We start from the raw sequence: 21,711 nt of genomic DNA on the forward strand, positions 1-21,711 counted from the left end.
GCTTTGGAAATGGGAAAAGTTTTTTTTTATCTTTTAATATTTTTTTGTACATAAAAAAACTTTTTTTACTCACGTTTCCTTTTTTTATTAGTCCCCTTAGAGGACTTGAACCAGCGATCATTGGATCGCTTGCACGATATACTGCAATACTAATGTATTGCAGTATATTGTAATTCTTAGGCTGGATTCACACGAGCACATTACGTCCGTAATGGACGGAACGTATTTCGGCCGCAAGTCCCGGACCGAACACACTGCAGGGAGCCGGGCTCCTAGCATCATAGTTATGTACGACGCTAGGAGTCCCTGCCTCTCCGTGGAACTACTGTCCCGTACTGTAATCATGATTATAGTACGGGACATTTGTCCCGCAGCGAGGCAGGGACTCCTAGTGTCGTACATAACTATGATGCTAGGAGCCCGGTTCCCTGCAGTGTGTTCGGTCCGGGACTTGCAGCCAAAATACGTTCCGTCCATTACGGACGTAACATGGTCGTGTGAACCCAGCCTTACAGTCTCTGGCAGGGCTTAATAGGAGTACAAAGATGACAGACCTGGGGGCCTTCATTAGGCCCCCAGGCTGCCGTGACAACCATCAGCACCCAGGCTGCCGTGACAACCATTGGCACCCCACGATCACGTCGTGGAGGGCTGATGGGCTGTCAAGGAGAGCTGCTCCTCTTCCTCATGACTTAGACCAGATATTTGGACTGCTGAAACAGGGGGCTTGCATGTAATGGGCTGTTAATTGCAACTGTAAAAAAAAGAAAATTGTGCTCCCTATCGTCCATGAGATCACATATAAGGGACTACGGTCAGTCCATTCATGTCTCAAAACTACTGACGTATTGGTACAGTGGCAAGGAATTTTCTGGAAAGCCTTAAATGAGGTGGTCATCAGTTGTTGGAAAACACGGAGTCCATATATAGTTCTTGTACAGGGTCCAACTGGAAAAGCTGTGTGATAGACCACTGTGGGGGTTGTAATGACACCCAGCTTTTCCAGAGAACTTTTATTATCCAAGCCACTTCGTCACTTGACGGCTCTGCTGTGCTTTTTTCCAGGTGACTGTATGGCCGGCATTTGACTATAATGGCTGACCACGCGGCCCGAAAAGACTGAGCAGACCAAGTGGCACAGCGCATTTCTAGTGTCGTTGTCACTTTGTTCTTGTATACGACAAGAGTCGCATCGGTCGGACCACTGTCAATTCGAAATTGGTGGCATATACTAGCTATATACTGCCCATATTTGTAATAAGACAACCCCTTTAAGGACTGATATACACTGTTGTATTGCTACTGTATATACTGTATAGTTTCTGAAATATTTTTATAGGATTATTTTATTTGACGCAATAATCATTACAATGCCAGATGCATACCTCCCAACCGTCCCGGATTCAGCGGGACAGTCCCGGATTCCGGGCTGTGTCCCGCTGTCTCATGCGGCCGGTGGTATGTCCCGGTTTCTACTATATCTGTGCCCTCAGGACGCAGATATAGTTGAATCCAATGCTGAAGCAGGAAACCCTGCTCCAGCATTCAACCATGGAGTCCTGGGCCAGAGAAGCGCAAGCTCTCTGGCCGGGGACTCCTGTCTTGGGAAAGCCCTTGACGTCACTGTCCATTTATGGACAGTGACGTCAGGTGCTCTTCCTGAAGCGGAATCCCCGGCCAGAGCGTTGCCGATGCTCTGGCTGGAGATTCCACTCCTAGAGGGAGCCCCAATGGAGCTATCTACAGGGGGTGTTAGCGCTATCTACTGGCAGGGTGGAGCTATCGACAGGGGGGGTTAGCACTATCTACTGGCAGGGTGGAGCTATCGACAGGGGGGATTAGCACTATCTACTGGCAGGGTGGCGCTATGTTCAAAGGAGGAGTAGCACTATCTACATGGGCACTGTGGCACTATATGGGCAACATCTACATGGGCACTGTGGGCATTGGCACTTTATATGTGGGTACTGGCACTTTATATGTGTGGCACTGGAACTTAATATGTGGGCACTATGGCACTATGTGGGCACTGGCACTTTATATTTGGGCACTGACACTTTATATGTGGGCACTGACACTTTATATATGGGCACTGTGGCACTATGTGGGCACTGTGATGGTATGTGGGCACTGGCACCATCCATGTGAGCACTATCTACAGTGGGCACTGTGGCACTATCTACAGGGCATTGTGGCACTATGGAGCATTATACTGTATGGGGGTATCTGTGTGGGCATTATACTTTATGGAGGCAGCTATGGGGGAATTATGCTATATGGGGACAGCTATGGGGCATTATAATGTATGGGTGGCGTCTGTGTGGGCATTATACTGTATGGGGGCATCTGTGTTTGCTCTATACTGTATGAGTACATCTATGAGGGCATTATACTGTATGGGGCATTATACTGTGCGGGGGCAGCTATTTGGCATTATACTGTGTGGGGGTAGCTATAGTTGCATTATTTTGTGGGGAGGCACTATGGGAGCATAAAACTGTGTGGGCTGAACTGGGTGTGTAAGGGCGGGGATTAGGCGGGATTAGTGGTGTGGCTCGAAGGGAAAAAAAATTGCTGTGACGCGCTTAATTGCTTGTCCCTCTTTGAAATTGTAATGGCAGGAAGGAGGTGAAGAGAAAGTGAGCCCTAATCTACCCACCGCCCTGTCCCTGCCTACTTGCAATGACCGGCCCTAGGCGACGGGGTACAACTGAGCGGCGGTCCCTACGCTGTCTAAGTGCACGGGAGAACAAACAGGGAACACGCAAGGGAAGGGGCAGTAGCCCACGGAACGCCGCGAGGAAACGGAGCGGTGAATGAGTAGTCAGGACCAGGATGAAGTGGAGTATACCAACGTGAGCACGGAGAAGGAAGCAAGCCAGGGGCAAAGCGAAGCAGGTTAAGCGGAACTGCAGCAAGGCAGAAGCACGGCAGAAGCAGGCTGGAGCAAGCAGCAGTAGGGCCAGGAATTCAGAAGAATTACAAGCACTGAGGAAGAGAACACGGCAGGTGATAATGGACAGGGGGCGGAGCTAACTCCGACTGACCAGGCCGCGATAGGCTCTCCCACTCCTGAGCCTGCCACCCTGGTTGGTGGGAGCCGGTGTCAGTCTAAGAGGTCTGGCCTCAAGTGTGGATTGATTAATCCCAGGAGTATACCTAGACGTAGTACCTGGCAGATCCCTAACAGTACTCCCCCTTTTATGAGGGGCCACCGGACCCTTACTAAGAGGACCCGATTTAGTAGGGAAGAGAAGGTGGAACCTCCTGATCAATACCCCAGCGTGAACATCACGAGCAGGTACCCAAGTCCTCTCCTCCGGCCCGTATCCTCTCCAATGGACCAGGTACTGGAGGGAGCCCTGGACCATCCTACTGTCCATAATCTTGGCCACCTCGAATTCCACCCCCTCAGGGGTGAGAACGGGAACAGGAGGTTTCCTCGAGGGGGACCAGGACGGGGAGCAGCGTTTAAGGAGGGAGGCATGGAAGACGTCATGTATGCGAAAGGATGGGGGCAGCTCCAGACGGAAGGATACAGGGTTGAGGACTTCAATGATCTTATAAGGTCCAATAAATCGGGGAGCAAACTTCCTGGACGGGACCTTAAGGCGCAAGTTCCTGGACGACAACCAGACCAAATCCCCGACGACAAACCGGGGGTTAGCAGAACGTTTACTATCAGCCTGAATCTTTTGTGCACTCTGGGACGCCTCTAGGTTCTTCTGAACCTGGGCCCAGACTGTGCACAGTTCCCGATGAACATCCTCTACCTCAGGATTATTGGAACAACCAGGGGAAACGGAGGAGAACCTTGGGTTAAACCCGAAATTACAGAAAAACGGGGAGACCCCTGACGAGTTACTGACCCGGTTATTCAGGGAAAATTCAGCAAGGGGAAGGAATGAGGCCCAATCGAATTGACAGTCAGAGATGAAACACCTTAAATATTGTTCCAGGGATTGGTTAGTCCTTTCCGTTTGGCCATTAGTTTCGGGATGGAAGGCGGAGGAGAAGGACAGATCAATCTCCAACTTTTTACAAAAAGCTCTCCAAAATAAGGAAACAAATTGTACCCCTCTGTCAGAAACGATATTGACTGGGGCCCCATGGAGACGCAGGATGTGTTTCACAAACAAAGAAGCTAACGTCTTGGCGTTAGGTAGCTTCTTAAGGGGCACAAAGTGGCACATCTTGCTGAAGCGGTCTACTACCACCCACACCACCGACTTGCCCTGAGATGGGGGCAAATCGGTGATAAAATCCATGGAGATATGGGTCCAAGGTCTCTGGGGAATGGGCAAGGAACGTAATAGGCCCGCAGGTCGGAAACCTAGGGGTTTTGGACCTAGCGCAAACCTCACAAGCGGCGACGTAAGCCCTAACGTCTTTAGGCAACCCAGGCCACCAATAGTTTCTGGTAATGAGGTGTTTGGTGCCCAAGATGCCAGGATGACCAGATAGAGCGGAGTCATGGTTTTCCCTGAGTACCCTTAGCCGGTATTGCAGGGGAACAAACAGTTTGTCCCCAGGGACGTTCCCGGGAGCTGAACCCTGATCAGCCGCGATATCAGAAGCTAAATCAGAATCCGTGGCAGAAACGATTATACCAGGGGGTAAAATACAAGCAGGATCCTTCTCGGAAGGAGGATTGGCCATGAAACTACGTGACAGAGCATCAGCCTTAATATTCTTGGACCCAGCCCTATAGGTAACCAAGAAATTAAATCTGGTAAAGAATAGTGCCCAGCGAGCTTGTCTAGGATTAAGCCTCCGGGCCGATTCTAGGAAAACCAGATTCTTGTGATCCGTAAGGACCGTTACCTGGTGTCTGGCCCCCTCCAGGAAGTGCCGCCACTCTTCAAAAGCCCATTTAATGGCTAGAAGTTCGCGGTTGCCAATATCATAGTTACTCTCCGTGGGCGAAAACTTCCTAGAGAAGTAAGCACAGGGGCGGAGATGGGTGAGGGAGCTGGTACCCTGGGACAAGACGGCCCCCACTCCCACCTCGGATGCGTCAACCTCCACAATAAATGGCTCCTCTTGGTTGGGCTGAATCAGCACGGGGGCCGAGATAAAGCACTTCTTGAGGGTCTCAAAGGCCTGGATGGCCTCAGGGGGCCAATGGAGGACATCAGCACCCTTGCGAGTAAGGTCCGTGAGAGGCTTAGCGACGACCGAGAAGTTGGCAATAAATCTCCTGTAATAGTTGGCGAACCCTAAAAAACACTGTAACGCCTTAAGGGAGGCAGGTTGGACCCATTCCGCCACAGCCTGAACCTTGGCAGGGTCCATGCGGAATTCATGAGGAGTGAGGATTTGACCTAAAAATGGTATCTCCTGTACCCCAAAGACACATTTTTCAGTCTTAGCAAACAGATTATTCTCCCGAAGGACCTGGAGCACCTTCCTGACATGCTCCACGTGGGAGGACCAGTCCTTGGAAAACACCAGTATGTCATCAAGGTACACAACAAGAAAATTACCCAGGTAATCTCTCAGGATTTCATTAATAAAATTCTGGAAGACAGCAGGGGCATTACACAACCCAAAGGGCATGACCAGGTATTCGAAATGACCCTCGGGTGTGTTGAACGCAGTTTTCCACTCATCCCCCTCTTTGATGCGGATAAGGTTATATGCCCCCCGTAGATCGAACTTAGAAAACCATTGGGCTCCCTGAACCTGATTTAAAAAATCCGGAATCAAAGGAAGTGGGTACTGGTTCCTTACGGTGACCTTATTCAGGTTACGATAATCAATGCACGGCCTAAGGCCACCATCCTTCTTCCCCACGACGAAGAAGCCAGCACCTACAGGAGAAGTCGAGGGGCGAATGAAACCCTTGGCCAGGCATTCTTGGATATACACCCTCATAGCTTCACGTTCAGGACATGAAAGATTAAATATCCTACCCTTAGGAAGCTTGGCACCAGGCACCAAATCGATGGCGCAATCGTAATCTCTATGGGGGGGCAACACCTCGGAGGCCTCCTTAGAAAACACATCGGCGAAGTCCTGAACAAACTCAGGAAGCGTGTTTACCTCCTCCCGGGGAGAAATAGAGTTAACAGAAAGACATGACATCAGACATTCACTACCCCATTTGGTGAGATCCCCAGTATTCCAATCAAACGTGGGATTATGCAGCTGCAACCAGGGAAGACCTAATACCAGATCAGACGATAATCCCTGCATCACCAGTACAGAGCACTGCTCCAAATGCATGGAGCCAACCAGGAGTTCAAAAACAGGAGTATGCTGAGTAAAATAACCATTAGCAAGGGGAGTTGAGTCGATACCTACTACAGGGATAGGATAAGGCAAATCAATAAAAGGCATTTTTAGAGACATAGCAAATTCCACAGACATGATATTAGCAGATGAGCCAGAATCCACGAAAGCACTGCCCGTGGCAGACCGGCCAGCAAACGAGACCTGAAAGGGAAGCAAAATTTTATTGCGTTTCACATTAACGGGAAATACCTGTGCGCCCAAGTGACCTCCCCGATGATCACTTAGGCGCGGAAGTTTTCCGGCTTCTTATTCTTGCGCCTGGGACAGGTGTTCAGTAGATGCTTGTCGTCCCCACAGTAGAAGCAGAGACCATTCATTCTGCGAAACTCCCTACGTTGTCGAGGGGACATGGAGGCCCCGAGTTGCATAGGTACCTCCGAGTCCTCCGTGAAGGGGCGAGGAGACGGGACCTCGGGGGGGATCGCAGAAAAGTCAGAGGGGAGCACATTGAAACGTTCAAGCTGACGTTCCCTGAGACGTCGGTCAAGTCGTACTGCTAGGGCCATAACCTGGTCAAGGGAGTCAGAAGAGGGGTAGCTAACCAGCAGATCCTTCAGGGCGTCAGATAATCCTAACCTAAACTGGCACCTTAGGGCCGGGTCGTTCCACCGAGAAGCTACGCACCACTTTCTAAAATCAGAACAGTATTCCTCCACCGGTCTCCTACCCTGACGTAAGGTCACCAGCTGACTCTCGGCTAAAGCAGTCCTGTCAGTCTCGTCGTAAATGAGTCCGAGGGCAGAGAAAAAACGATCAACAGAGGAAAGTTCAGGGGCGTCAGGAGCCAAGGAGAAGGCCCACTCTTGGGGCCCTTCCTGGAGTCGGGATATGATGATACCCACCCGCTGGTTCTCGGAACCTGAGGAGTGAGGTCTTAGGCGGAAATAAAGTCTGCAACTCTCCCGGAAGGAGAGAAACGTCTTACGGTCCCCTGAGAACCGGTCAGGTAACTTGAGGTCGGGTTCTAGAGGTGAGGTGAGGGGTACTACTAAGGCAGCGTCACCCTGGTTGACCCTCTGGGCCAGGGCCTGGACCTGTAGGGAGAGGCCCTGCATCTGCTGGGTCAGGGTCTCAAGGGGGTCCATGATAGCGTCAGCGTAGGAGAAATGGTAGACTAGGTATGGGCTTGTAATTATGTACGAATTACAAGCACTGAGGAAGAGAACACGGCAGGTGATAATGGACAGGGGGCGGAGCTAACTCCGACTGACCAGGCCGCGATAGGCTCTCCCACTCCTGAGCCTGCCACCCTGGTTGGTGGGAGCCGGTGTCAGTCTAAGAGGTCTGGCCTCAGGTGTGGATTGATTAATCCCAGGAGTATACCTAGACGTAGTACCTGGCAGATCCCTAACAGCAATAGTTGAAATTTGGGATGTATGCCACATGTATGTCACCATCATTGACTATTAATGTGTTCTATAAAGGTAATTGTATGACTTAGGCCTAGTTTACACAGAGCAGATTTGGTGCAGTTTTTTCGTCAGTTTTTTAACACAAATCAAGGAGTGGCTACTGATGTTGGCTTAAAGGGGTATACTGGATAGGTGAAAAATACTTTAGGCTGGTGTACCCCCTCAAAAACACATTCCCCTACATCGGGAATCCACTAGAAAACATGCCCTGTAAGGTAATTGAACGGCCCATGCAGCTGATGAGGGGGATAACTTGGCTGCTTACATGGCATCTTATATATATATATAAGCACACGCACATGCCCTGGATTGCTTTTCAAAGGGCAGACCCTCATTTAAAGGGGTGAATCCAGGTGAAAAAATAAGCACTGACCTAAATATCCTCATTCTAGCACAGGAGAGTTGAATTTCCCTATTAGGGTCAATGCACACGATGTGTATTACGTGCGGTTTTGCCGCTCATATTTGCGTGCGGCAAAACAGCAGCGTAATATAGTACCAGCATAGGCAATGAGATTCCAAGGAATCCCATGTCCACGCTGCAGTAATTGTCACGGTGTAAATTGACCCGCGGTGCGTATTTTCGAAACCACGACATGTCAATTTATGCCGCTTGCGAATTCTATCTCCCTAAATCTAAACAAATACGCAGCAAAACCCGCAGCATGAAAACTAAGCGATTTGCACAGCAAAACGTAAAAACCAAAGCGAAAAGCGCATTAAAAAACTGCTGCAAATTTCTTGTGGTCTCGCTGCGTATTTTCGGCAGCAAAATGCACAACGTGTGCATGTAGCTTTAGGGCAGGAACACTCTGGGCGGAATCAGGACAAATACGCTGCATAAAACTCCACAGCTTATCCGCAGGGAATTCCATCCGAAAAACCGCACCGACTTCTGGTGCAGCTTTTTTCGCGGCATGTCCGTAGCGGAAATTCTGCAGCAATAATAATAATAATAATAAAAAAGTTTAAATTTACCCGCCCGTAGTCATGGTGACGCTTCTCTCATCTCTCTCTTCTGAGAATAGCCTCCTGTGACGACGATGTAGTCCATGTGACCAGTCACATGGGATGAAACGTCCTCACAGGAGACGGGCTGCGCTCAGAAGAGAGGATCGCGTCGCTAGGACTACAACAATAATGAGCTTTATTTATTCATTTCAAATTAAAAATATATATATACACTACCGTTCAAAAGTTTGGGGTCACCCAGACAATTTTGTGTTTTCCATGAAAATCACACTTATATTTATCAAATGAGTTGCAAAATGACTAGAAAATATAGTCAAGACATTGACAAGGTTAGAAATAATGATTTTTATTTGAAATAATAATTTTCTCCTTCAAACTTTGCTTTTGTCTTGGAATGCTCCATTTGCAGCAATTACAGCATTGCAGACCTTTGGCATTCTAGCTGTTAATTTGCTGAGGTAATCGGGAGAAATTTCACCCCATGCTTCCAGAAGCCCCTCCCACAAGTTGGATTGGCTTGATGGGCACTTCTTGCGTACCATACGGTCAAGCTGCTGCCACAACAGCTCTATGGGGTTGAGATCTGGTGACTGCGCTGGCCACTCCATTACAGATAGAATACCAGCTGCCTGCTTCTTCCCTAAATAGTTCTTGCATAATTTGGAGGTGTGCTTTGGGTCATTGTCCTGTTGTAGGATGAAATTGGCTCCAATCAAGCGCTGTCCACAGGGTATGGCATGGCGTTGCAAAATGGAGTGATAGCCTTCCTTATTCAAAATCCCTTTTACCTTGTACAAATCTCCCACTTTACCAGCACCAAAGCAACCCCATACCATCACATTACCTCCACCATGCTTGACAGATGGCATCAGGCACTCTTCCAGCATCTTTTCAGTTGTTCTGCGTCTCACAAATGTTCTTCTGTGTGATCGAAACACCTCAAACTTCGATTCGTCTGTCCATAACACTTTTTTCCAATCTTCCTCTGTCCAATGTCTGTGTGCTTTTGCCCATAATAATCTTTTCCTTTTATTAGCCAGTCTCAGATATGGCCTTTTCTTTGCCACTCTGCCCTGAAGGCCAGCATCCCGGAGTCGCCTCTTCACTGTAGACGTTGACACTGGCATTTTGCGGGTACTATTTAATGAAGCTGCCAGTTGAGGACCTGTGAGGCGTCTATTTCTCAAACTAGAGACTCTAATGTACTTGTCTTGTTGCTCAGTTGTGCAGCGGGGCCTCCCACTTCTCTTTCTACTCTGGTTAGAGCCTGTTTGTGCTGTCCTCTGAAGGGAGTAGTACACACCGTTGTAGGAAATCTTCAGTTTCTTGGCAATTTCTCGCATGGAATAGCCTTCATTTCTAAGAACAAGAATAGACTGTCGAGTTTCACATGAAAGCTCTCTTTTTCTAGACATTTTGAGAGTTTAATCGAACCCACAAATGTAATGCTCCAGATTCTCAACTAGCTCAAAGGAAGGTCAGTTTTATAGCTCCTCTAAACAGCAAAACTGTTTACAGCGGTGCTAACATAATTGCACAAGGGTTTTCAAGTGTTTTCTAATCATCCATTAGCCTTCTAACACAGTTAGCAAACACAATGTACCATTAGAACACTGGAGTGATGGTTGCTGGAAATGGGCCTCTATACACCTATGTAGATATTGCATTAAAAAACAGACGTTTGCAGCTAGAATAGTCATTTAGCACATTAACAATGTATAGAGTGTATTTCTGATTAATTTAATGTTAACTTCATTGTAAAAAAACTGTGCTTTTCTTGCAAAAATAAGGAAATTTCTAAGTGACCCTAAACTTTTGAACGGTAGTGTGTATATATTTTTTTAATTTGCGATTTTGGCGGCAGAATTTCAGAGTTTCCGCAGAAAAAGTCGCAACTCATACCACTTAGTTGAAGCGTTTTTTTCCGCTTCTCATTTACGCAGCGTGTGGATGAGATTCGTTAGAATCTCATCCATTCTGATGCTACTGTATTAGGCCTCATTTACACGAGCGTGTGCGTTTTGCGCACGCAAAAAAACGCAGCGCTTTGCGTGCGCAAAAGGCATGTGTCATCCGTGTATGATGCGCGGCTGCGTGATTTTCACGCAGCCGCCATCATAGAGATGAGGCTAGTCGACGTCAGTCACTGTCCAGGGTGCTGAAAGAGTTAACTGATCGGCAGTAACTCTTTCAGCACCCTCGACAATGAATTCCGATCACAATATACAGCAACCTGTGAATAAAAAAAAGACGTTCATACTTACCAAGAACTTCCTGCTTCCTCCAGTCCGGTCTCCCGGCCGTTGCCTTGGTGACGCGTCCCTCTCTTGACATCCGGCCCCACCTCCCTGGATGACGCGGCAGTCCATGTGACCGCTGCAGCCTGTGATTGGCTGCAGCCTGTTCTTGGCCTGTGATTGGCTGGAGCTGTCACTTGGACTGAATTGTCATCCCGGGAGGTCAGACTGGAGGAAGAAGCCGGGAGTTATCGGTAAGTCAGAACTTCTTTTTTTTTTTTACACGTTCATGTATATTGTGATCGGAAGTCACTGTCCAGGGTGCTGAAACAGTTTAACTCTTTCAGCACCCTGGACAGTGACTATCTCCTGACGTCGCGTACCGGAAACTTTTTTGCCGGGCTCGGTCAAAACGAGTTCGGCCGAACCCGGTGAAGTTCGGTTCGCTCATCTCTAAGACACTCTGTTTGGATGTTTGTAAACAGAAAAGCACGTGGTGCTTTTCTGTTTGCATTCAGAGTTTGACAGCTCTTGCGCGAATCACGCAGTTCGCACGGAAGTGCTTCCGTGCGACCTTCGTGGTTTTCACGCACCCATTGACTTCAATGGGTGCGTGATGCGCGAAAAACGCAGAAATTTAGAACATGTCGTGAGTTTTTTTCAGCGCACTCACGCTGAGCAAAACTCACAGACTGTCTGCATGCCCCCATAGACTTGTATAGGTCCGCGTGACCCGCGTGAAAAGCACGCGCGTCGCACGGACGTATATCACGTTCGTGTAAATGAGGCCTTATGCTGTGGAATTTCCACAACTAAATCCATTGCGGAAAATCTGCAGTATTTTCGCGATGTGTGAACTTACCCTTAGGGCTTGTTTACACAAACGTGTAATACGTCCGTGCAACGCGCGTGATTTTCACGAGTGTTGTACGGACCTATGTTAGTCTATGGGGCAGCGCAGACAGTCCGTGAGTTTTGCGCAGCGTGAGTCCACTACGAAAAACTCACGACAGGTCCTATATTTCTGCGTTTTTCGCGCATCACGCACTCATTGAAGTCAATGGGTGACTGAAAACCACGCATGTCACACGGAAGCAGTTCCGTGGGACAAGCGTGATTCGCGCAACAGCACTGGAAAGGATGAATGAAAACAGAAAAGCACCACGTGCAAACGGAGTGTCATAATGATTTTCGCGCAGCCGCGCATCATATGGTGATGACACACGGAGCTGTTAAGTACCTTTTGCGCATGTTTTTCCCACTGCCAGATGTTAGCTGATTGTCGCTCCAATGCAACAGCGCCACCTATTGTCTGTGGAAGGGAAAACACCCAAGTTTCAAAAAGTTTGGACTTTTCAAAAGTCTTACGGACACCTTTCGGGACATTTTTGTATTTAATAGCATTTGTGTATTATGTGCTAAAAAAAAACAAACATTTTACAATTGGTTGTTATTAACCCTTGCCGCTGCAGCCATTTTTCGCTTTTTCATTTTTATTATTTCCTCTGCCTTTTATAAAAGCCACAAGTTTTTTATTTTTCTGTCGTCATTGCTGTATGTGGGCTTGTTTTCTTTCCTCTGCTGAACGATCTGCTAAGCTGATTTGTGACCAAATCAAAGTTTAACTCCCTCAAAATCTGACGTGCGTTAAAGAAAAAAAAAATTTTTTAATTAATAAAGAAATAAACATAACTGGTATTGCCGCAAACTTAAAGGGGTTGACTATAGATAGAAAAAAATTTCATATTAATGACCGAGCCACATAATACGTAATCAATATATGATCGGTGGGGGTCCAACACCCGGACCCCCACCAATCATATACTGATTGACCTATCCCGTGGATAGGTCATCGGTATGAAAAAACGTCCCGTGCCCGGACAACTCCTTTAACAGCCCGTACTATGAAAAAAACACAGTATTTATTCCGCATGGCGATCCACTCCTGGATTTGACTTAAAAAAATCTGACCCAAAAACTGAATGTGTGATTCCATCCAAAAAAAACAATAACATAATAGCTTTTTTTGTTCACCCCCTTTCCAAATACAAGTTTATAAGCCATATGTACCCCAAATTAAAACTACAACTCGTCCTGCATAAAAAAATAAGCCCCCATGCGACTACGTCGACAGAAAAGCAAAAAAGTTATGGCTCTTGGAATTTGATATTAAAAAAAAGTGTTTTTATTGTTCAAGAGTAAAACCAAAAAATATACATTTGGTGTCGCAGGAATTGTATCGATCCGCAGAATACAGTTTACATTTCACGGTGAAAAAACACCCAAAACAATGGTGAACTTACATTTTTTTTTCCTATTCCTCCTCCCCAAAAAAATTATAAACGTTATGCAACGTGCAACGTGATGCCATTAAAATTACAACTCATCCCAGCCGATCAGAGCTTGTATATTTCTGGGGGATGGGCATGGTACCTGTCGGCCGATCAGAGCTTGTATATTTCTGGGGCATGGGCATGGTACCTGTCGGCCGATCAGAGCTTGTATATTTCTGGGGCATGGGCATGGTACCTGTCGGCCGATCAGAGCTTGTATATTTCTGGGGGATGGGCATGGTACCTGTCGGCCGATCAGAGCTTGTATATTTCTGGGGGATGGGCATGATACCTGTCGGCCGTTCAGAGCCTGTATATTTCTGGGGGATGGGCATGGTACCTGTCGGCCGATCAGAAGTCAAAGGTCTGTAGCTGTGTGATAAATAGACACCTTTCAACCCTGCACTGTCGCTTTAAGATTGGCCACGCCTCATCAATGACGTCAAACCGGGAACTGAATGAGGAAGTGCAATGAACACAACACACGGAGCCGCAGTGGTCACCTCCGTCCTGTCCGGTACCAGAGCACAGCGCCCCGACACCCGACTCCTCAGCGGCCCGACTTCTGTGTGACCCCGGCCCATGACACATCAGGTAGGACGTGTGCTGCCGGCCATGCTGTGTAGTTACCCACTTCCTGCTCTGTGCCCTGTTCTCTAGAAAGAAGGTACCCAGGACTGCCCATGTATACAGGGTGCTGACCGTATACAGGGTGCTGACCCTATACAGGGTGCTGACCGTATATGAGGTGCTGACCATGTACGAGGTGCTGACCATGTACGGGGTGCTGACCGTATACGATGGTGCTGACCGTATAGGAGGTGCTGACCGTATAGGAGGTGCTGACCGTATAGGAGGTGCTGACCATGTACGGGGTGCTGCCGGTATACAGGGTGCTGCCGGTGTACGGGGTGCTGCCGGTGTACGGGGTGCTGCCGGTGTACGGGGTGCTGCCGGTATACGGGGTGCTGACCATATACACAGTCCTGGCCATATACAGGGTACTGACATTATACATGGTACTGGCCATATACAGGGTGCTGACCGTATACACTGTACTGGCCGTATACAGGGTGCTGACATATACAGGGTGTTGACTGTATACAGGGTGCTGACATATACAGGGTGTTGACTGTATACAGGGTGCTGACTATATATAATGTATTGGACATATACACAGTACTGGGTGCCCGCTGCCAGCTGGGTGCTGATGGTATACAGGGTGCTGACGGTATACAGGGTGCTGACGGTATACAGGGTGCTGACGGTATACAGGGTGCTGACCATGTGCGAGGTTCTGACCATGTGCGAGGTGCTAACCATATACAGGATACTGACATTATACACGGTACTGGCCATATACAGGGTGCTGACATATACAAGGTGCTGACTAATATATACTGTACTGGACATATATACAGTATTGCCCATATACGCTGTGCTGACCATATGTTCTGTGCTGGGCTGCCCGTGTACAGGGTGCTGGGCTGCCCGTTGCCAGCTGGGTGCTGACGGTGTACGGGGTGCTGACCATATGTTCTCTGCTGGGCTGCCCGCTGCCAGGGTGCTGGGCTGCCCGTGTACGTGGCGCAGTGTTGCTGACTGTGTACACTGTGCTAAAAACTTGAGGACAGCATCCGTATGGCAAAAGTAAAAAAGTGTTTATTAACACATCCCAATATCAATAGTGCTACATTTCGACCCCGCAGGAGTCTTTATCAAGCAGAAAATACATATGGCATAAAGTGAGTTATCTATACACACCCCTGTGTAAATCACATCCAATCCAATAGAGCTACTACAGAACACACCCATATTACTCATGTGATGTTGCTGCTGGATGTTGTAGTGTCACCCAGCTTTCCAAGTATTGTTCTGTAAGTATCTACATGGTGTGTAATCGTTCTGTACCTACCTGCTGCCCACAACAGATTGTTCCTGAAATTTTCATGCCAGTGTACCGTGTGCCACCCCTTTTTGGAGAGAGATTCACCTTGCACTTTCCTGTAACCGTATCAATAACCTGTTCCAATTAATTGTTAGGATGTCCCCGCATGCCGGACCAGCTGGCCTCCCCCGACACACACGCAGAGCTGTGGACCCTGGGAGATGAAGGAACGGCTGGGCACTGGAGGCTTTGGATACGTCATTCGTTGGCTCAACAGTGTGAGGAGCAGAGTCCCTATATAAATACTGTGTATAATATTATTATGGTGGTAACCGGTTACCTATAAAGAAGATAATGCGGGTGCAGGATGATCCCCATCTTTTATGTCTCTGTAGGACACAGGAGAGGAAGTGGCAATTAAACAATGTCGGCAAGAGCTGAGCCCCAAAAATCGAGAGCGATGGTGCCTGGAGATTCAGATAATGAAGAAGTAAGAAACACTCTGGTGGGGAGACAATATGGGAGATTTATCAAAATGACTTCAGTAAGGGGATTCTCCGAGCTTAAAGAGGCTCTGTCCCCACATTATAAGTGCCCTGTCTCCTATATAAGAAGATCGGTGCTGTAATGTAGGGAACAGTAATGCTTTTTATTTAGAAACACGATCTATTTTTAACCACTTTATGAGCGATTTTTAGCTTTATGCTAATGAGTTTCTTAATGCCCAAGTGGGCGTGTTTTTACTTTCGACCAAGTGGGCGTTGTACAGAGGAGTGTATGACGCTGACCAATCAGTGACCAATCAGCGTCATGCACTCCTCTCCATTCATTTACACTGCACTAGCGATATAGTTATATCGTTATGTGCAGCCACATACACAAACACTAACATTACTACAGTGTCCTGACAATGAATATACATCACTACCAGCCTGGACGTCATGTGTACTCAGAATCCTGACACTTCTGAATCTTTTCTGTGAGATTCCAGCAAAGCAAGCGTAATCTCGCGAGATTACGATGTAACCTGTCATTTCAAACGAGATTACGTTTGCATTGCTGGAATCTCACAGAGACGCTACAGACGTGTCAGGATTCTGAGTACACATGACGTCCTGGCTGGTAGTGATGTATATTCATTATCAGGACACTGCAGTAATGTTAGGGTTTGTGTATGAGGCTGCACATAGTGATATAACTATATCGCTAGTGCAGTGTAAATGAATGGAGAGAAGTGCATGATGCTGATTGGTCACTGATTGGTCAGCGTCATACACTCCTCTGTACAACGCCCACTTGGTCTAAAGTAAAACACGCCCACTTGGACATTAAGAAACTCATTAGAATAAAGCGAAAAATCGCTCGTAATGTGGTTAAAAATAGATCGTGTTTCGAAATAAAAAGCATTACTGTCACCTACATTACAGCGCCGATCTCCTTATATAGGAGACAGGGCACTTATAATGTGGGGACAGAGTCTCTTTAAATCTAAATATGTATCACCTCCACCCCTGTTCCTCCTCACTGCATGACCGCAGAGTGGGGTGACGGTTGAGCATGCCCGCTGCCGCTCCACAGTCTATGGCTACATGCACATGACCGTTTGCATTTCGCGGCCCGTAAACAATAGATCCATTGTTTGTTTTTGCGGTCCGTGGGTCATCAGTATGTACTCCACATCCGTGCCATATGTCCACAAACACAGTCCATATTACGTCTGTATTCACGGATCCGCAAAACAAAATAGGAGGCAGGAAATAATATCAATAGCTTATCCAAACCCCCTGAGAAGGTTACATGCTCCCCGTTGTCTTGCAACTCACCCGCAAAACACGGACGGCATATGGACAGCAGTGTGTGCCGTCCATAGTTTTCATGCCGCCATAGACTTGAATGGCTGAGGCCGGTCCCACGGCCCCCACACGGATCCGTGTATAACATGGTAGTGTGCATAGGGCTATAGAAATGAATAGGTCAGTGTGCTATCCCTTAAAGAGGCTCTGTCACCAGATTTTGCAGCGCCTATCTGCTATTGCAGCAGATCGGCGCTGCAATGTAGATAAGAGTAACGTTTTTATTTTTAAAAAACGAGCATTTTTGGCCAAGTTATGACCATTTTTGTATTTATGCAAATGAGGCTTGCAAAAGTACAACTGGGCGTGTTTAAAGTAAAAGTCCAACTGGGCGTGTATTATGTGCGTACATCGGGGCGTGTTTACTACTTTTACTAGCTGGGCGTTGTGTATAGAAGTGTCATCCACTTCTCTTCAGAACGCCCAGCTTCTGGCAGTGCAGACACACAGCGTGTTCTCGAGAGATCACGCTGTGTCGTCACTCACAGGTCCTGCATCGTGTCAGACGAGCGAGGACACCGGCACCAGAGGCTACATTTGATTCTGCAGCAGCATCGGCGTTAGCAGGTAAGTCGATGTAGCTACTTACCTGCAAACGCTGATGCTGCTGCAGAATCAACTGTAGCCTCTGGTGCCGATGTGTCCTCGCTCGTCCGACACGATGCAGGACCTGGGGCAGGAAGTGACGTCACAGCGTGATCTCTGGAGAACACGCTGTGTCTGCACTGCCAGAAGCTGGGCGTTCTGAAGAGAAGTGGATGATTCTTCTCGTCAGAACGCCCAGCTAGTAAAAGAAGTAAAAACGCCCCGATGTACGCACATAATACACGCCCACTTGGACTTTTACTTTTAAACACGCCCAGTTGTACTTTTGCAAGCCTCATTTGCATAAATACAAAAATGGTCATAACTTGGCCAAAAATGCTCGTTTTTTAAAAATAAAAACGTTACTGTAATCTACATTGCAGCGCCGATCTGCTGCAATAGGAGATAGGGATTGCAAAATCTGGTGACAGAGCCTCTTTAAAAAAAAAAAAAAGTTTCCGTGAGTCCCATAGACATTGAATGGAGCGGCCGGGTACATGCTCAACCACTGCTCCATTCAAACTCCTCACTGCAGGGGGGGGGGGTGCATGGAGAAACAATGGGGGACCCAGGACCCCCGTTCTAGTGATCGACAGGGCCCCCAGTTAGGTAATTATTGTCCATTCTGGAAATAACCTTTTTAAATCAAAATGACTGTGAGGCCATGTGGATGCACATCATATATTTTTGGCCGCAGACGTCCAGAGGTGGTGGTTTTATCTGATGTTGATCTTATTATTACAGATTAAATCACAACAATGTGGTGTCTGCCCGAGAGGTACCGGAAGGGTTGCAGAAGCTGGCACCCAATGATCTTCCTCTGCTGGCTATGGAGTTCTGCTTGGGAGGTGATCTACGGAAGGTGTGTAATATACTGCTGTACTGTCTGTATGTCAGGGCACATATCATAGCTGCTGATGTACTCACCCATGATGTCCTGCCTATGAGGTGTCATGCCCTGGAGGGTACTCGAGCTTCTCCTGATTAGGCATTGATCCATGGGGTTGACGTGTTGAGCTGTGCAGTACTTACACGTGAGATGTTGACTGGTGGGGTACCAGGCTGTGATATATCTAGCAGTGGGGAACCTGTATACAACCATGGACCACAAAGCCTAAAATCACTGGGCAAAGGCCTCTGGAAACTTTCCCATGAAGGGTTTTGCTCTGATATATGAAGCCATGTTGTGTGTTGCCGCTCTTTGGTGTGGTACTTTGACGATGTGTATGCTGCACTTCTGTCAACACATTAAGGCCAGGATCACACACCGTTTTTGTGGCAGTTTTTGGCTCGGTTTTTTTGAGTCAAACATCGGCGTGGCAGCAAAAGGAAGGAGATGCGTTTGTCTTTTCTTTATACCTTTACTTCCATTTGGATCCAATTCTGGCTTTGGCTCAAAAAAACGGAGCCAAAAATTGTGTGTGAGATACTGTCCTAAGGCTTCCGCATGTATAAGACGTTTGTTGGGTTCCTTATTGGATTGCCTTTTTCTTCATTCAGCACTTAAATCACTATGAAAATTGCTGTGGCCTGAAGGAAGGGTCCATCCTGAGCCTGTTGTCTGACATCTGTGAGTATCCCTCCATACAAGACATCACGTTATCACATGTTCAGAATGTCGTTTGTTTCACCTGTTTTCCTGTGTATTTGTCATGTGGTTGAATTAAAGGGATATTCCCCGTCTAATAAAGTGATGGTATATCACCAGGGTAGCCGACCTCTACTTGAGAAATTTTCGGACAACTGAGCTAAAAATAAAGGACATACCAAAATTTTCACGCACACGTTACAAAATCATTGCCTGTGCGGTGTGCTAGGAGTGACTCACCACTCACAGCTCCGATTGTAGCTTTCTCACGCTAACTTAGCGTGGCAAAGCTGCAAGTGGGGCTGTGATTGGTGAGTCTGACTCCCTCACCACACCACACCCCCCCACCACTGCTGCCGCCAGGGACGGTTTTAGACAAAGTGTGGTCCAGGCAAAGTTAAAAGTGGGGCTCCAAATACTGAATTATTGTATCAATAATGCAGTCATTTCAGAAGGCGAGGTGTATTGAACTGCATCGCTGATTTATAGCGTTTCCAGGAGTAATGCGAGACCCAAAGAATATGTCCCCCCCCCCCCCCCCCCCCCCCCTCTCACACTAAAAAAATTATCTATATACAGTTATTAAATTATACCACTATACCAGATGATATATTACCTGTATACTGGTACTGAACACAACTCACTATTATAAGACCAATATTACCAATAACACAATATACGGTCCAAATAAGGCCGCCACACCATAACCATATAGTGACTGAATAATACCGCCACAGCATAACCACATAGTGACTGAATAATACTCTCATACTTTTACTGAATAATACCCCCATACTGTTACTGAATAATACCATAACCACATAGTGACTGAATAATACCCCCATACTGTTACTGAATAATACCTCCACACCATAACCACATAGTGACTGAATAATACACCATACTGTTACTGAATAATACCTCCACACCATAACCACATAGTGACTGAATAATACCCGCATACTGTTACTGAATAATACCATCATACCATAACCACATAGTGACTGAATAATACCCCCATACTGTTACTGAATAATACCGCCACACCATCACCACATAGTGACTGAATAATACACCATACTGTTACTGAATAATACCTCCACACCATAACCACATAGTGACTGAATAATACCCCCATACTGTTACTGAATAATACCTCCATACTGTTACTGAATAATACTGCCACACCATAACCACATAGTGACTGAATAATACCCCCATACTGTTACTGAATAATACCCCCATACTGTTACTGAATAATACTGCCACACCATAACCACATAGTGACTGAATAATACCCCCATACTGTTACTGAATAATACCTCCACACCATAACCACATAGTGACTGAATAATACCACCATACTGTTACTGAATAATACCGCCACACCATAACCACATAGTGACTGAATAATACCCCCATACTGTTACTGAATAATACCATCACACCATAACCACATAGTGACTGAATAATACCCTCATACTGTTACTGAATAATACCGTCACACCATAACCACATAGTGACTGAATAATACCACCATACTGTTACTGAATAATACCGTCACACCATAACCACATAGTGACTGAATAATACACCATACTGTTACTGAATAATACCGTCACACCATAACCACATAGTGACTGAATAATACCCCCATACTGTTACTGAATAATACCTCCACACCATAACCACATAGTGACTGAATAATACCACCATACTGTTACTGAATAATACCACTACACCATAACCACATAGTGACTGAATAATACCCCCATACTGTTACTGAATAATACCTCCACACCATAACCACATGGTAACTGAATAATACCCACATACTGTTACTGAATAACACCACCACATCATAACCACATAGTGCCTGAATAATACACCATACTGTTACTGAATAATACCTCCACACCATAACCACATAGTGACTGAATAATACCCCCATACTGTTACTGAATAATACCCCCACACCATAACCACATGGTGACTGAATAATACCCCCATACTGTTACTGAATAATACCGCCACACCATAACCACATAGGGACTGAATAATACCTCCATACTGTTACTGAATAATACCGCCACACCATAACCACATAGTGACTGAATAATACCCCCATACTGTTACTGAATAATACCACCACACCATAACCACATAGTGACTGAATAATACACCCATACTGTTACTGAATAATACTGCCACACCATAACCACAAAGTGACTGAATAATACACCCATAGTGTTACTGAATAATACCGCCACACCATAACCACATAGTGACTGAATAATACCACCATACTGTTACTGAATAATACTGCCACACCATAACCACATAGTGACTGAATAATACCCCCATACTGTTACTGAATAATACCGCCACACCATAACCACATAGTGACTGACTAATACCCCCATACTGTTACTGAATAATACCGCCACACCATAACCACATAGTGACTGACTAATACTGTTACTGAATAATACCCCCATACTGTTACTGAATAATACCGTCACACCATAACCACATAGTGACTGAAT

The 21,711-nt window shown here is 46.7% G+C and overlaps 2 protein-coding genes across 2 annotated transcripts in view; one reads left to right on the forward strand and one right to left on the reverse strand.

Moving 5' to 3' along the window:
* The window catches only part of PLAT (plasminogen activator, tissue type), a 336,360-nt gene that overhangs the window by 135,719 nt on the left and 178,930 nt on the right, over positions 1-21,711 (reverse strand). The gene's annotated exons all lie outside the window — the stretch shown is intronic.
* The window catches only part of IKBKB (inhibitor of nuclear factor kappa B kinase subunit beta), a 37,836-nt gene continuing 29,829 nt past the window's right edge, over positions 13,705-21,711 (forward strand). Inside the window, exons 1-5 of the mRNA XM_075858914.1 lie at positions 13,705-13,845; positions 15,295-15,417; positions 15,535-15,629; positions 18,322-18,439; positions 19,078-19,147. Coding sequence (XP_075715029.1) covers positions 13,834-13,845; positions 15,295-15,417; positions 15,535-15,629; positions 18,322-18,439; positions 19,078-19,147 — 418 coding nt within the window. The 5' untranslated portion in view covers positions 13,705-13,833. The remainder of the gene's footprint in view (positions 13,846-15,294; positions 15,418-15,534; positions 15,630-18,321; positions 18,440-19,077; positions 19,148-21,711) is intronic.

This window comes from Rhinoderma darwinii, chromosome 3 (assembly GCF_050947455.1).
Source record: "Rhinoderma darwinii isolate aRhiDar2 chromosome 3, aRhiDar2.hap1, whole genome shotgun sequence".
Classification (NCBI taxonomy): domain Eukaryota; kingdom Metazoa; phylum Chordata; class Amphibia; order Anura; family Rhinodermatidae; genus Rhinoderma; species Rhinoderma darwinii.